This window comes from Muntiacus reevesi, chromosome 5 (assembly GCF_963930625.1).
Source record: "Muntiacus reevesi chromosome 5, mMunRee1.1, whole genome shotgun sequence".
Taxonomy (NCBI): domain Eukaryota; kingdom Metazoa; phylum Chordata; class Mammalia; order Artiodactyla; family Cervidae; genus Muntiacus; species Muntiacus reevesi.
This window is the reverse complement of record NC_089253.1, coordinates 40794180-40807544: the sequence shown is the minus strand read 5'-3', so window position 1 is coordinate 40807544 and position 13365 is coordinate 40794180. Positions and strand designations below refer to the sequence as shown.

The 13365-nt window shown below is 56.3% G+C and overlaps 1 protein-coding gene across 1 annotated transcript; it reads left to right on the top strand.

Annotated features, from left to right (window-relative positions):
• Positions 1 to 1201: 1201 nt before the first annotated feature.
• On the top strand, positions 1202 to 13074 carry PYGM (glycogen phosphorylase, muscle associated). Its single transcript, XM_065937637.1, has 20 exons — positions 1202 to 1525; positions 2587 to 2688; positions 2776 to 2854; positions 2939 to 3042; positions 3415 to 3546; positions 5031 to 5142; positions 5229 to 5311; positions 5731 to 5874; positions 6194 to 6286; positions 6527 to 6673; positions 6808 to 6971; positions 7294 to 7408; positions 7944 to 8045; positions 8389 to 8536; positions 8840 to 8898; positions 9025 to 9166; positions 9614 to 9821; positions 12149 to 12283; positions 12494 to 12560; positions 12674 to 13074. Exons 1-20 carry the CDS (start codon positions 1283 to 1285, stop codon positions 12821 to 12823), a joined length of 2529 nt encoding a protein of 842 aa, XP_065793709.1. The 5' UTR covers positions 1202 to 1282; the 3' UTR covers positions 12824 to 13074.
• The last annotated feature ends 291 nt before the right edge of the window (positions 13075 to 13365 follow it).

Sequence of the window (13365 nt, the reverse complement as noted above, 5' to 3'; positions counted from 1 at the left end):
GATGTCAGAGTTGGACTATAAAGAAAGCGGAGCCCCGAAGAATTGTTGCTTTTGAGCTGTGGTGTTGAAGAAGACTTGAGAGTCCCTTGGACTGCAGGGAGATCAAACCAGTCAATCCTAAAGGAACTTTAGGAACCACGTGACCCCGGGTGAGAGAAATGAATGGGAGAAGGCCTTCACTCACCTGCATCACGGGGAGAGTTGATACCACTGTGTATGTGTGTGTGTCTCTGTGTGTGTGCTGTGTTTGTGTGTGTGTGCTGTGTTTGTGTGTATCTGTGTGTATATGGGCTGCTTCCGTTCTCCTACCCCTGTGGGCCACAGGACTACAGTTCCCAGGGGCCCCTGCTCCAGGCTGCTGGCCCCTAGCCAAAGCTGGTCTGTAACCTGACCATCCCTCTTGAAAGGTCACTTCAGAGCCCCTTGAGGGACAGCGACAGGGGGAGCTCTGAGTGGCTGGACTTCGGTGGGGGATGGGATGGGGGCTGTGGCCCTGCCTCAGGCGACCTCTCCCATACCACCGCTCCTGGAACTGAGAGTCCCGGTCCCCCTTTTCTCAGATGCCCAGTGTCCTCCGCTAGCTTCACCTTTTCTGTTCGGGGCACCCTGATGCTCTGCGCAGGTGGCCTTCAGCCACAACATGTGTCCTTCCCACCCAAGGGTAGGGCCACCACAGAAGCTTGACCAGAGAGCATCCCGCCCGTGGTGTGCAGCCTATTGTGTGAAAGTTGAGAACCGAAGCCAAGCTGCTGTGCTGGAGGCTGGGCCTCCCGACACTTGCCCTCTTTGACAGCCTCCTCAGCCTCTCCAAGGAGCCCTGATTGAGGGCCCACAGTCAGGCCCCATCCTTCATCCATAACCCGAATTCAGGGCAGCCTCGGCCAAAGTCACAGCCGAGCCGCTCCAGGCAAGTCTCGGGCCTCTGGAGCCAGCACTCTGCCTGCTGCATCCTGACTCCGACCCTGCACAAGGCAGGCCGGGGGACAGAAGACAGCAGACCCCAGTGCCAGTGTGCGAGAGGCCTGGAGGAAGTGGGTCAGTGCAGGGCTGCGAGGGAGCCAGGCCGGCCCTGGCCCTGCCCTGCCCCTCCTCTCCTCCGCTCACCCCAAAATAGCTCCCTGAGGAGCCGGGCCAAGACCCTCCCATCGAGGGAGGGGGTGGGGCAAGCTGCCCGGAGCCAGGCTTTAAAGCACCAGCCGGCCGGGGATCTCCACTCCCTGGTTGGAGGCACCGCTCAGGCCGCCCGTCTGCACAAACCAGTCCGGCCCACCCTCCCGCAGCCATGTCCCGGCCCCTGACAGACCAGGAGAAGAGAAAGCAGATCAGCGTGCGTGGCCTGGCCGGTGTGGAGAATGTGACCGAGCTGAAGAAGAACTTCAACCGGCACCTACACTTCACCCTCGTGAAAGACCGCAATGTGGCCACCCCTCGAGACTACTACTTCGCGCTGGCCTACACGGTGCGCGACCACCTCGTGGGCCGCTGGATCCGCACGCAGCAGCATTACTATGAGAAGGACCCCAAGGTGCAGCTTGGGGCACCCCCATGGGGAGTGGGCTGGGGGCCCTGCCTGGGGGCTGGGAGATCCGGACCAAGCTGACCGGCCCCTCCCGGGGTCAGGACTTTCTGCAGCAAAGGAAAGGGTACCTCCAGGCTCCTGAGGTTGGATGACTCAGGGGTGCCAGGTGCAATGGGTGCTGGGACCCATTCTCCCAGGGGGAGAAACCTGGAGAGGGAGGCCGGTCAGGGGCCTCGGGTCACGTAGGCTGGTTGCAAAGGCTCAGCGCTCAGTCAGAGAATGGAGAAGCTTCTGGGGGTGAGCAGGAAGACCTTGCAGCCTGGGCTGGATCCTAAGTGGAAGGATATTCTACCTAACGCGTGTGTGGTGTGCTGGTGTGCCGGGTGGGGCACAGCTGGGGTGGCGAGATCAAGTGTCTGTTGGGGTCACTGGTAAATGTCAGCAACCTAACACTGCTGGGCAAGGGTGGGGGAGGGGTGGGGCGGGGACCCAGGAAACCAGGAGACTGGGCACCATCAGCATCCTGGATACTAGAGTCTCTCCGTCCCCCTTCTTGGGACTGAGGCTTGAGGGCCAAGGGGAGCTGGGCACAGCAAGGAAGGGAGATGGCCGACTCTAGCCCTGAGTCATTGTGTGACCTTGAGCCAATGACTTCTGTCTCTGGGCCTGGTCTCCCCTTTTCGGGAGCACTTGGTGGTGCTTCCCTGTGTCCTGACTTCCTGATGGGCTCTTGGCAGGACTGCAGGTGAAGGAAGGGGTTCCCAGCTCTCCTAAGCACCTCAGCCCCCTGAGGTGGATATGGCCCCATTTTTCAGATGAAGAAACTGAGGCTCAGAGAAGAAAAGTGATTTGTCCAAAGTCAGAAGAAATGCTGGGACCAGTATCTTACCTGCTGGGTCCCAAAGCCTGAGAAGGCGGGCAAACTGGAGGCAGGGCTGGAACCCGCTGGGGCCTAGGAGTGGGGCAGGAGGTATGAGAGGTGCAGGCCCAACTGGGCCTGGCTGAATGTCAGGAGGGCGGCCTTGACCCTCCTTCCCCTACCCCTCCCCGTCTGTTTCTCTGGACAGAGGATCTACTACCTGTCTCTGGAATTCTACATGGGACGGACGCTGCAAAACACCATGGTGAACCTGGCGTTGGAGAACGCCTGTGACGAGGCCACCTACCAGGTGTGTAGGGGTGGGCGAGCCTTCAGGATTGGGGGATTGACCTGTTGGCCCTTGGCCCTGACTTCTGTTATACCCTCCCACCTTTAGCTGGGCCTGGACATGGAGGAGCTGGAGGAAATTGAGGAGGACGCAGGGCTGGGCAATGGGGGCCTGGGCCGGCTGGCAGGTAAGTGAGTGGGGTGCCAGGGGACTGGACAGAAGTGTTCCTTTGGGTTGGGTCTCTGACATCCACCTCCGTGCACACCCCTAGCCTGCTTTCTGGACTCAATGGCAACACTGGGCCTGGCTGCCTATGGCTACGGGATCCGCTATGAGTTTGGGATTTTTAACCAGAAGATCTCTGGGGGTTGGCAGGTAAGTGACCTTGGGCCTGACCTTGTGGTTATGATGAAGTTGGCTATTTGTTCGTTCATCTGCACATAGATCCCAAAGCAGCCCCAGCCTGGGTGGAGAGCATCCTTGCCCCTTCTCCCTGGCCCCAAGCCAGCTGTCAGCTGCTGGGATAGGAGGTCCATGGCTATAGAATGTCTCTGACTCATACACACACCGAGCCCCCGTGGATCTTCCACCAGACTGGGGGCCCACCTACCCCAGAGCCAGTCATTCACGCCCTCCCTGTACAGGGCACACCAGGGCTGCGGGCTCCTACTCTACCCACCACCTGCTGTGGTGTGAGCCTGGCTCTGACTCTGCCTTCCTTTCTCCCCTGACCCGCCTTCGGTTCAGATGGAGGAGGCTGATGACTGGCTTCGCTACGGCAACCCCTGGGAGAAGGCCCGCCCCGAGTTCACGCTGCCAGTGCACTTCTATGGCCGAGTGGAACACACCAGCCAGGGGGCCAAGTGGGTGGACACACAGGTGAGTGGGAAGCCAGGGAGCAGGGGGAAGATCTAGTGAGGCGGGGGGAGGAGGAATGGAGGTTCTGGAGGAAACAGGGAGACGCAAAGAAAGAGCCTGGAAGCTACTGGGACCGAGTGCTATTTGGTAACGGAGGCCACAGAGGAGTTAAGTGACTTACTTGAGGTCACACAGCTGGAACCCAGAAAGGCTGGAGACAGGGTTGCAGGGGAGCCAGACCACGTGAAGAACTGGGAGGAGGAGGGACACTGCCCTGCTCTACCACTGCTCCTCGCCTGACCTGCCTCCTCTCCACCCAAAATAATCACAGTCTCAGCTCCCCTGCATGTCTGAGCTGGGGGCTTGATGGGAAATAAACCAACAGCCCAAAAAGGGGGACAGGAGAGAAAACTAAAGCCTAGGAAGGGCAAATGACATGTTCAAGGGCATAGAGCAGGTTGGTGGGAGCCTACCGCTAACCCAGGTGTCCAAACCCCAGCTCTGCCACCAGTCCTTCTGCTGTGGCTACAGCTCACCGGCCTCCAGATGGCTGCACAGCAACCTTGAGGCTTTCGGAACCGGGAGTTTGTTCTGCTCTCCCACGCTAAGGTCCCGCAGGGTTCCGGCCGTCCTCCTAGCTGTATGCTCTTCGGCCAGTCCATCCCCTCTCTGAGCTGCAGCATTTGCTCTGCTCCAGTCAGGTGCTACTTAATGCTGGGGAGGGAGGTGTGGCTGCACCCTTTTCTCTGTGGTAGCTGGCAGTTATTGGCAGCAATTATTGATGTTTGCGGGCTTTTCCAGTGGCTCAGTGGTAAAGACTGCTTGCAATGCAGGAGAACGGGTTTGATCCCTGGGTTGGGAAGATCCCCAAGAGGGGGATCCCCAAGAGGAGGGCATGGCAACCCACTCCAGTATACTTGCCTGGAGAATCCCGTGGACAGAGGAGCCTGGTGGACTCCAGAAGGTTGCAAAAAGTTGGACACAACTCAGAGACTTAGCATTCAGCACACATGCACATTGATGTTTGCTCATTGTGGGAGATGGGGCCAGCATTAGTCACTGCTAATTAGCCCCGTGGTTAACCTTTGGATGGACTTGACCTCTCTGACCCCCTCAGCCAGGCCCCATGATCCCCCAGTCCTTCCAGGAGTCCAGAGGGTCCTTTAGGTTGTGCTCAGGCCAGGTGGCCAGCGCATCCCCACCATGGCAGAGCAGCCACCAACAGAGGCCCACCTTGGTCTCTGAGCTCATCCCTGCCTCCTCCTGGAATCCTGACAACAGCCCAGCAAGGAGGGCCGGCAGGGTTGTGGGGAGGCACCAGGATGTCCTCTCTTTATGGCTGAGGCCCAGAGAGGTTGGTAGGGTTGCTTGTGGTCCAGAGTTGGGACTGGAACCAGGGGTTGGGGGTTGGCGGAGCACAGGGACAAAGCATGCAGTTCCAGTTCTCAGGGCCTCTTAGACACAGCAGATGCCCACCTCTTAACCACAGGCTGGGTGTCCCACAGGTGGTGTTGGCCATGCCTTACGACACGCCCGTGCCTGGCTACCGCAACAACGTCGTCAATACCATGCGCCTGTGGTCTGCCAAAGCCCCCAATGACTTCAACCTCAAGGACTGTGAGTTCAGCCGGAGTCAGCAGCCCCCTCCCATTGTGGCCCCTCCTCGACCCAAGCCTGACCCTGTTCCAACTTTTGTCCCTTAGTCAATGTGGGTGGCTACATCCAGGCTGTGCTGGACCGCAACCTGGCTGAGAACATCTCTCGGGTCCTATACCCCAACGACAACGTATGTTACCCCCTGGGCTGGGGACAGGAAGCCAGAGTGCGCGGGAGAGGGCAGGAGGGGGAGTGACACCTGCTGGTACCCTAGTCACACTCAGGGCATTTTGCTGGCCCCTGAGTGTCCTGTGCTTCCCCCCAGTTCTTTAAGTATGAGGATGCTTGGATCTGGGGCTGGGGGGGGACGCACTTTGGAGGAGCTCTTCCCTGGAGACACCCACAATACTCCTGGTCCTTGTAGTCCTCCCTCCTGACCCAACTGCATTGCTGCTTCTTGGCGGAGAAAGACTCTTGGGTCCCTGAGGTGGAGCAGTTGAGGGCTCAGGAATCTCGGGGTGGGTGGGAGTCTCTCCTGGCCACGCCCACAGCAGTGTTAGACCACGCCCACCACCTTGACTCCACCCCACCTCTCCCGACTGTCCCCAGTTCTTTGAGGGGAAGGAGCTGCGGCTGAAGCAGGAGTACTTCGTAGTGGCTGCCACGCTCCAGGACATCATCCGCCGCTTCAAGTCCTCCAAGTTTGGCTGCCTCGACCCTGTGCGCACCAACTTCGATGCCTTCCCGGATAAGGTACCAGGCCCCAGGGAGGGTCGGTCTCTACACCTCCTGTGAGTGGTGTCTTCCCTCCCACCTCCAGCCTTAGCTTGCAACGCCCGTTTTATAGATGAGGAGGTGGAGGCTGGGGGTGGGTGTGAGGGTTATCAGCTTGAGAATCCTCAGTATAATCTGCTCTCCTCTCCCTCCTGCTCCACAGCTGCCCCCATGAGGGCCTCCACCTAGAGAACCACAAGGGGCCTTGGGCAGGGGGTGCTCAGTAGGGGCAAAGGACAGTGACCATAGTCTTGGGCCCAGATTGACTGCAACCACCTTCCACCTCCCCCCCCACCAGGTGGCCATCCAGCTCAATGACACCCACCCCTCCTTGGCCATCCCTGAGCTGATGAGGATTCTGGTGGACCAGGAGCGACTGGAGTGGGAAAAGGTAGGCTTCGGGGTCCCTCCCCCACTCCTGCCTCACCCTCTCCATCTCCCTTCCCACTCTGGGGAGGAGATAGATGTGGGTGGAGCCCCCACTGAACACACGGTGGTGTGAGGCCCAGAGGCGGGTGTCCTAGAACCTGGCCTGGCAGTGGCAGGGCTGGGGCTCTTGGCTGCACAGTGTGTGTGGAGAGCCTTCCGGCTTAAGCCCCGGGGGCTCCTGCCTCCCCATCCCACCTGTCAGGCATGGGAAGTGACTGTGAAGACTTGTGCCTACACCAACCACACGGTGCTGCCCGAGGCCCTGGAGCGCTGGCCTGTGCACCTCATAGAGACCCTGCTGCCGCGGCACCTCCAGATCATCTATGAGATCAACCAGCGCTTCCTTAACGTGAGTGGAGAAGGCCTGGGGTGGAGGGTGGGGGCGTGGAGGGCCTGGTGAAGTCTATGGGTGGAGATCTGGGGGTAGGGGCTGGGGACCGGTGTTCTGGGTCCCCGTCCTAGCTCTGGTCTCCCCCGGCACAGCGGGTGGCGGCCGCATTCCCAGGGGATGTAGACAGACTGCGGCGCATGTCGCTGGTGGAGGAGGGCGCGGTGAAGCGCATCAACATGGCACACCTGTGCATTGCCGGGTCTCATGCCGTCAATGGCGTGGCTCGCATCCACTCGGAGATCCTCAAGAAGACCATGTGAGACCCGCTCCCCAGACTCCGCCCCTCCAGCTGGGCCCCTCCCCTCCCACTGTGCCCCGCCCCTCCCGCTGGGCCCCGCCCACTTCCCGGTACTGGCCACTCAGAGCCGCCCTCTGCTGACCCCTTCCACAGTAGCACGGGTCTTACAAGGGTCATAAGCTTGCTATCCTGTCCAGTTCCATTCTGGGATGTCCACTCTTACACACAGCATCCCCCTTCACCTCCATGACCCTTTCAACAAGAAATCAGGGTAGGGGCCCCAGGGAGAAGATCCTCATTCCACAGGGGTGTTTGATGATCTTCCCACCCTATCCTGTAGCTTCAAGGACTTCTACGAGTTGGAGCCTCATAAATTCCAGAATAAGACCAATGGGATCACCCCTCGGCGCTGGTTGGTTATGTGCAACCCTGGGCTGGCAGAAGTCATTGCTGAGGTGAGAAGTCATGTATGGCCAGTAGGGGTCAACACAGTCTCTGCAGGCAGCAGCCGGGTGTGGCTGTGTGTGTGGTTCACTGTAGGGCACCCAGGTGAGGGCTGAAATCCACCCTGCGCTGCATTCCCAAGCCTTGCATGTGTCTGGAGGAGGGAAACCATCTTTCTATGTGAGCTAATGGAGGCCCTGGCTGTGAAGGTCAGCCTAAGGAAGTTCACAGCCTAATGGAGGGTTATCAGCAGGTCGCATCTTAAGTAAGACCAGAAAGGGGCAGAGATTGCAGGCCCTCGAAGTTACTGCCTGTCAGAGGAAAAGGCCAGGATGAGGGTCTGTGGGGGTTAGATGGGTGTCAGCCATCCGAACTCAAGGTCAGGAAGGAAGGAAAGATGTGTGTACATGCCCTGCCCCCCAGCTGGGAGGCTGCAGAAGAAGGCACTGTCTGCAGTGGACTGTGCTTGTTTGACCTGGAAAAGGACCCCTTTGTGAAGGAGGACGGGGGAGGCCATGGGCCTAACTGAGCGCCATCTCCCTACAGCGCATCGGAGAGGAATACATCGCGGACCTGGATCAGCTGCGCAAACTGCTCTCCTACGTGGACGATGAATCCTTTATCCGGGATGTGGCCAAAGTGAAGCAGGTGAGGAGCAGCGCTGCAACCTGGGACAGACACCTGTGCTGGGGCCAGAGTGGAGAGTGCTGGAGGGGCCGGATGTCCAGGTCAGGAATGGCCCATGGAGCCCATCTCTCCTGCAACCTCAGGCCATGGTAGAAGTTGCCTGGAATCAGTCCATGGTGGGAAGGCATCATCTGACCTCACTGAAAGAGTGCTGACGTTGTTTAGCAATGTCTGTCCTGATGCAGGAATGGATGAAGGTGGCAAGGGGGCCTTCTATCCTCACCTTCCTGGGAAGGAAATGAGACTGTAGGATTTCCTGAGGCTGAGGCCTATTGGTGAGCTCTTCCCCCTCTCCTGCCTTCAGGAAAACAAGTTAAAGTTCTCTGCGTACCTGGAGAAGGAATACAAAGTCCACATCAACCCCAACTCGCTCTTCGATATCCAGGTGAAGCGGATTCACGAATATAAACGCCAGCTCCTCAACTGCCTCCATGTCATCACACTGTACAACCGTAAGTGGCAGGCTTCCTTCTGGCTCCTGTTCCTGCCTCTGTGTACCTCCCAGCGTACCACATACTTCTCCATCAACATCTCCTTTGGACTCAGGGCAACTCTTGGGACATGGAATTATCCCATTTCACAGATGGGCAAACCGAGGCTCAGAGAGGGGGGACATGACAGAAATGAGGTCACCAACCCAGCCCAAGTCAGGCCTACTATCGCCTAGCCCAGTCCTGGCTGGCTGGATGCCATCAGGTGCTACAGCCCAGAGAGAAAACCTAGCCCACTCACTGGATCCCTCTGTTTCTCCATAGGTATCAAGAAGGAACCCAATAAGTTTTTTGTGCCTCGGACTGTGATGATTGGAGGGAAGGTGAGAGGCCGAGCCCAGATCATGGCTGTGGTCCTTTGATATCCAGGTTGAGGTCAGCTTGGTTGGGTTGCAGGATGGGGGTAGGAGGCCAGGCCGTGGAGCTGACCCCAAATTGTGCCCCCATAGGCCGCCCCTGGGTACCATATGGCCAAGATGATCATCAAACTCATCACGGCCATTGGGGATGTGGTCAACCATGACCCAGTGGTGGGAGACCGCCTCCGCGTGATCTTCCTGGAGAACTACCGGGTCTCGCTGGCCGAGAAAGGTAGGGTGCCGCCAGTGGGGACCCTAGGGAAGCTCTGATGAGTTCAGTCCCTGGAAGAGATATTAATCTCCTCTTCCTGGGGTACTGGTACTTTAAAGAAGAATCTGGAGAGGACAATACTCAAATCATGAGGATGTTCCCTTAGTGGTGGAATGTCATGCAATATGGGATGAAATTATAGGGGAGAGGGGCCTCAGTAGTGCCCTTCAAATCACACAGTGGAGCTGGGGGGTGGGGTGGGAGGAGTCCAGGTTAGATTCCAGATGTTCAAGAATCAACAAGAGGTGGGGAGAGGTCAGTGAGAAGGAGACAGTTGGTGAAGACTGGAGGGCTGGAGGGAGGGGACTCTGAATCTGGCCAGGCCTGGGACCAGACTAACTTCAGAGCCTCCAGCTGACATGGGGGATCTTCCTGGAGCTGAGCATGTCCCCTGCTGTCACTCCGCAGTGATCCCGGCCGCTGACCTCTCCGAGCAGATCTCTACTGCGGGCACTGAAGCCTCAGGCACTGGCAACATGAAGTTCATGCTCAACGGGGCTCTGACCATTGGCACCATGGATGGGGCCAACGTGGAGATGGCAGAAGAGGCAGGAGAGGAGAACTTCTTCATCTTTGGCATGCGGGTGGAGGACGTGGAAAGGCTTGACCAGAGAGGGTATGGGCTGCAGAGTTCATAGTCCATGGGCAGGAGGCACCAAGGTGGGACTGCTGGAGGGTAGAGCTGGGAGTGAGAGGCACAACTGGCAAGGCTGGTCCGGGATGCGCAAGGTCTTTTTTTAAATTTATTTGGCTGCCTTGGGTCTTAGTTGCAGCATGTGGGATCTTGGTTGCGTCATGTCATGTGGGATTTTTTGTTGTAGCGCACGAACTCTCTAGACTCTCTAGTTGTGTTTCGAGGGCTTGCTTGCTCTGAGGCTTGTGGGATCTTAATTCCCCAACCAGGGATCAAACCGCCATTGCAGGGTGGATTCTTAACCTCTGGACCACCAGGGAAGTCCCAGTACAAGGTCTTAGTTATGGCCATCACAAGTCTAGAAAACTTTTGAGATGGCATAACAAATAAGATGAATGAAATGAGAAAAGACAGAAGTAACACAGAGCTGAAGGAAAAGGGAGAGAAAATAATACCCACCCAAATTAATAATATCATTTCTGGAATTGAGAGTAAAATGAAATTCTCAGCTCCCTGGCAGCCATGGCAAAAAGGGAAACATGAGTATAGTAGTTATACCTGGGCTTGTGGTCACAAATGCAGATCTTCAGAGATGATCTTCCTGACATTACATTTTTCATTTTACTTTAAAATATGATTTTTTTTTTCTTAGCATAGAAGCAGTCCATGCTCATTAATTAGAAAAATACAAAGCTACAGAGAAGAAAACAACTGTTGTTCATAATCTCATCCCCCAGATTTAAAGTCACAGTTTTCTTTTTCTTCGTGTATTTATGTGTGTGTGTGTGTATATATATATATATGGTTTTTAAAAAATTTAATTTTTTGGCTGCACCGTGCTACATGTGGGATCTTAGTTCCCTGACCAGGGGTAGAACCAGTGTCCCCTGCATTGGGAGCATGGAGTCAACCACTGGATCACCAGGGAAGTCCCTATGTAGTTTTTAAAAGTTGGAAACAATGTATGTACAATATTGAATCCTGTTATCTTAACATTGGTGAAGCATTTTCTATGTCATAGTCTTTCAAATATTTTAAATGTTTGTATAGCATTCCATCCTATGGATATACCATACTTATTTAACTAATTCCATATGGTTGGACATGAAGGTTGATTTTCCTCATTTGTTAGTATAAATGTCCCTTTGATGACCAATCTTTTACACTGATGTCCACATCTCTGATTATTTCCTTAAGATAATTATTGTGCTTGCTATGTGCTAAGTTGCTTCAGTCACATCCGACTCTTGTGACCTTATAGACTGTAGCCTGCCAAGTTCCTCTGTCCATGGAGTTCTCTAGGCAAGCATACTAGAGTGAGTTGCCATGGCCTTCTCCAGGGACCTTCCCGACTCAAGGATCAAACCATTGTCTCCTGTGTCTCCCTCATTGCACACAGATTCTTAACTGCTGAGTCACTGGGGAAGCCCAAGATAATTATTAGAAGGGGATATTTCTGAGTCAAAAAAGTATGTGTTCTTAAAGCTCCTGATAGACATTGTCAAATTGTTTCCGAGAAAGTTGGTACCAGTTTACACTCAGCTTACAAGAGCGGGCACTAAATATTAAGAAGAATCTCTCCTGTGGGGCTTGACTAGAAAGTTCAGACTTGGTCCTTTGGACAAGAGGGAAATGTGAAATGTTTTGAGCAAAGTGCAGAACTAGACTCCAAACAGACACTTTTGGCTGCAGGATGGAGGCGCCACTGGAGAAAGGAATGTCCAGTTGGGGGGACAGTGTGGGGCTGGCACCAGATGGCAGGGGGAGTCCCCTACAGAAGGCCAGTGCTGGGGACGGGGGTTAGGGACACTGTTGAGGAGGAGGCCATGGTTTCTGGTTGGAAGAGGGGAGGGAAGGAGATGAAACTGGTCTGGAGAGATTTGAATCTGGGTGGCTTGGGGAGTGATTGTGCTACCCCAGGAAGTCATTGGGTAGGAAGTAGTTCCTACCCCAGGGGAGGAAATTTGGTGCCAGGACAGTGATGAGTGTGGCTGGACAGTTTGAGTTTAAGGATGTTCCTCAGGATGTACCTGTTGGCTCCTCCTGGAGCCTGAAAGTGAGGCCAGGGATGGACTCAGGATGGTGGGGAAGAAAAGCCATTTATGGAGGAAACAGACCTGCTGGGAGACAGTGGTGGTGTGTGGGAAGAAGAGTGGAAGGACTTCTGGAGCAAGTGCCACAGCTTTAGGGAGGACAGTAGCAGGCTGGACCTGAGTTTTCACTCTGGGGCTTGGAACTTCCTGGATATTTGCTGGGGGAGGAGCCAGGAACCCTTTTCTGCAGTGCCAACTATGGCTCTTCCCCCACAGGTACAATGCCCAGGAGTATTATGACCGGATTCCTGAGCTTCGGCACGTCATTGACCAACTGAGCAGTGGCTTCTTCTCCCCCAAACAGCCTGACCTATTCAAGGACATTGTCAACATGCTCATGCACCATGACCGGTGAGCTGGCGGGCCAGGGACCCGCACACGTGGGGTGTGGGGCTGAATAGGGCTCAGGATCGGTGAAGAGGCTGGACAGGGCTTTGGGGCAGTTGCGGCCACATTCCTTTGGAAGTAGCATGACTGTCTAGGTCCCCAGGACTCCAATAGGACAGGATAGGCTTGGCCCTCGACCCCAGGAGACTTCCCCACTTCTCCATTCCCCTCCAGGTTTAAAGTCTTTGCGGATTATGAAGAGTACATTAAATGCCAGGAGAGAGTCAGTGCCCTGTACAAGGTGAGGGGTCCTGGGCCAGGGGTTGGCAGGGCTTTGGTGGCCCTGGTTGGGATGAGGTGGAAGGTGGGGATCCCACCTGCAGAGCAAACCCAGAACTTCCTTGTGGCCTCTAGAACCCAAGAGAATGGACGCGGATGGTGATCCGGAACATAGCTACCTCTGGCAAGTTCTCCAGTGACCGCACCATTGCCCAGTACGCCAGGGAGATCTGGGGCGTGGAGCCAAACCGCCAGCGCATGCCGGCCCCAGATGAGAAGATCTGAGCCTCTAGACCAGACCCAAACCTGCCCCTGAGTCTGTTTGCAGTCGCTTGGGCCAGCTCCAGCTCCTCGTCCAGAGGGTGGGGTGCTGGAGTTAGATCTCTAACCCTTTTCTTGGAACCCCCATTTCCCATCAGCCTCGAGCACCCAGTGTTCAGCGTGACTAAGGACACTGCTCCCATCCTGTCCTCGGGCTCCCCAGCCCCTCCTGCACCCACTCCCCAATAAATTGATTCTCCTGGGGAGCCTCCTTACTCCCCTCTCTGCTGGGAAATATTTTTAGCTCTGGGCGGCACAGCAGCTGCGCAATCACCGTGCCTTAGCCCCAGCCGCGGCAGGTGCATCCCCTCAAAAGGGGGGCGGCCGGTGGGGGTGGGGCCCGGGACTCTCCTGCCGGCTTCCAGGCGTCACCCTGCACGCCTCTCCTCCCAGTGCTGTGTCCATACTAGGTCAGCGGCCCGCGAGGCTGGCCGGGGGCGTGGCGTCCGCCCGGGTGGGGCCCACCCGGGACGGGAGCGGGGCCTTAGGCTGAGGCCTCCCGCACC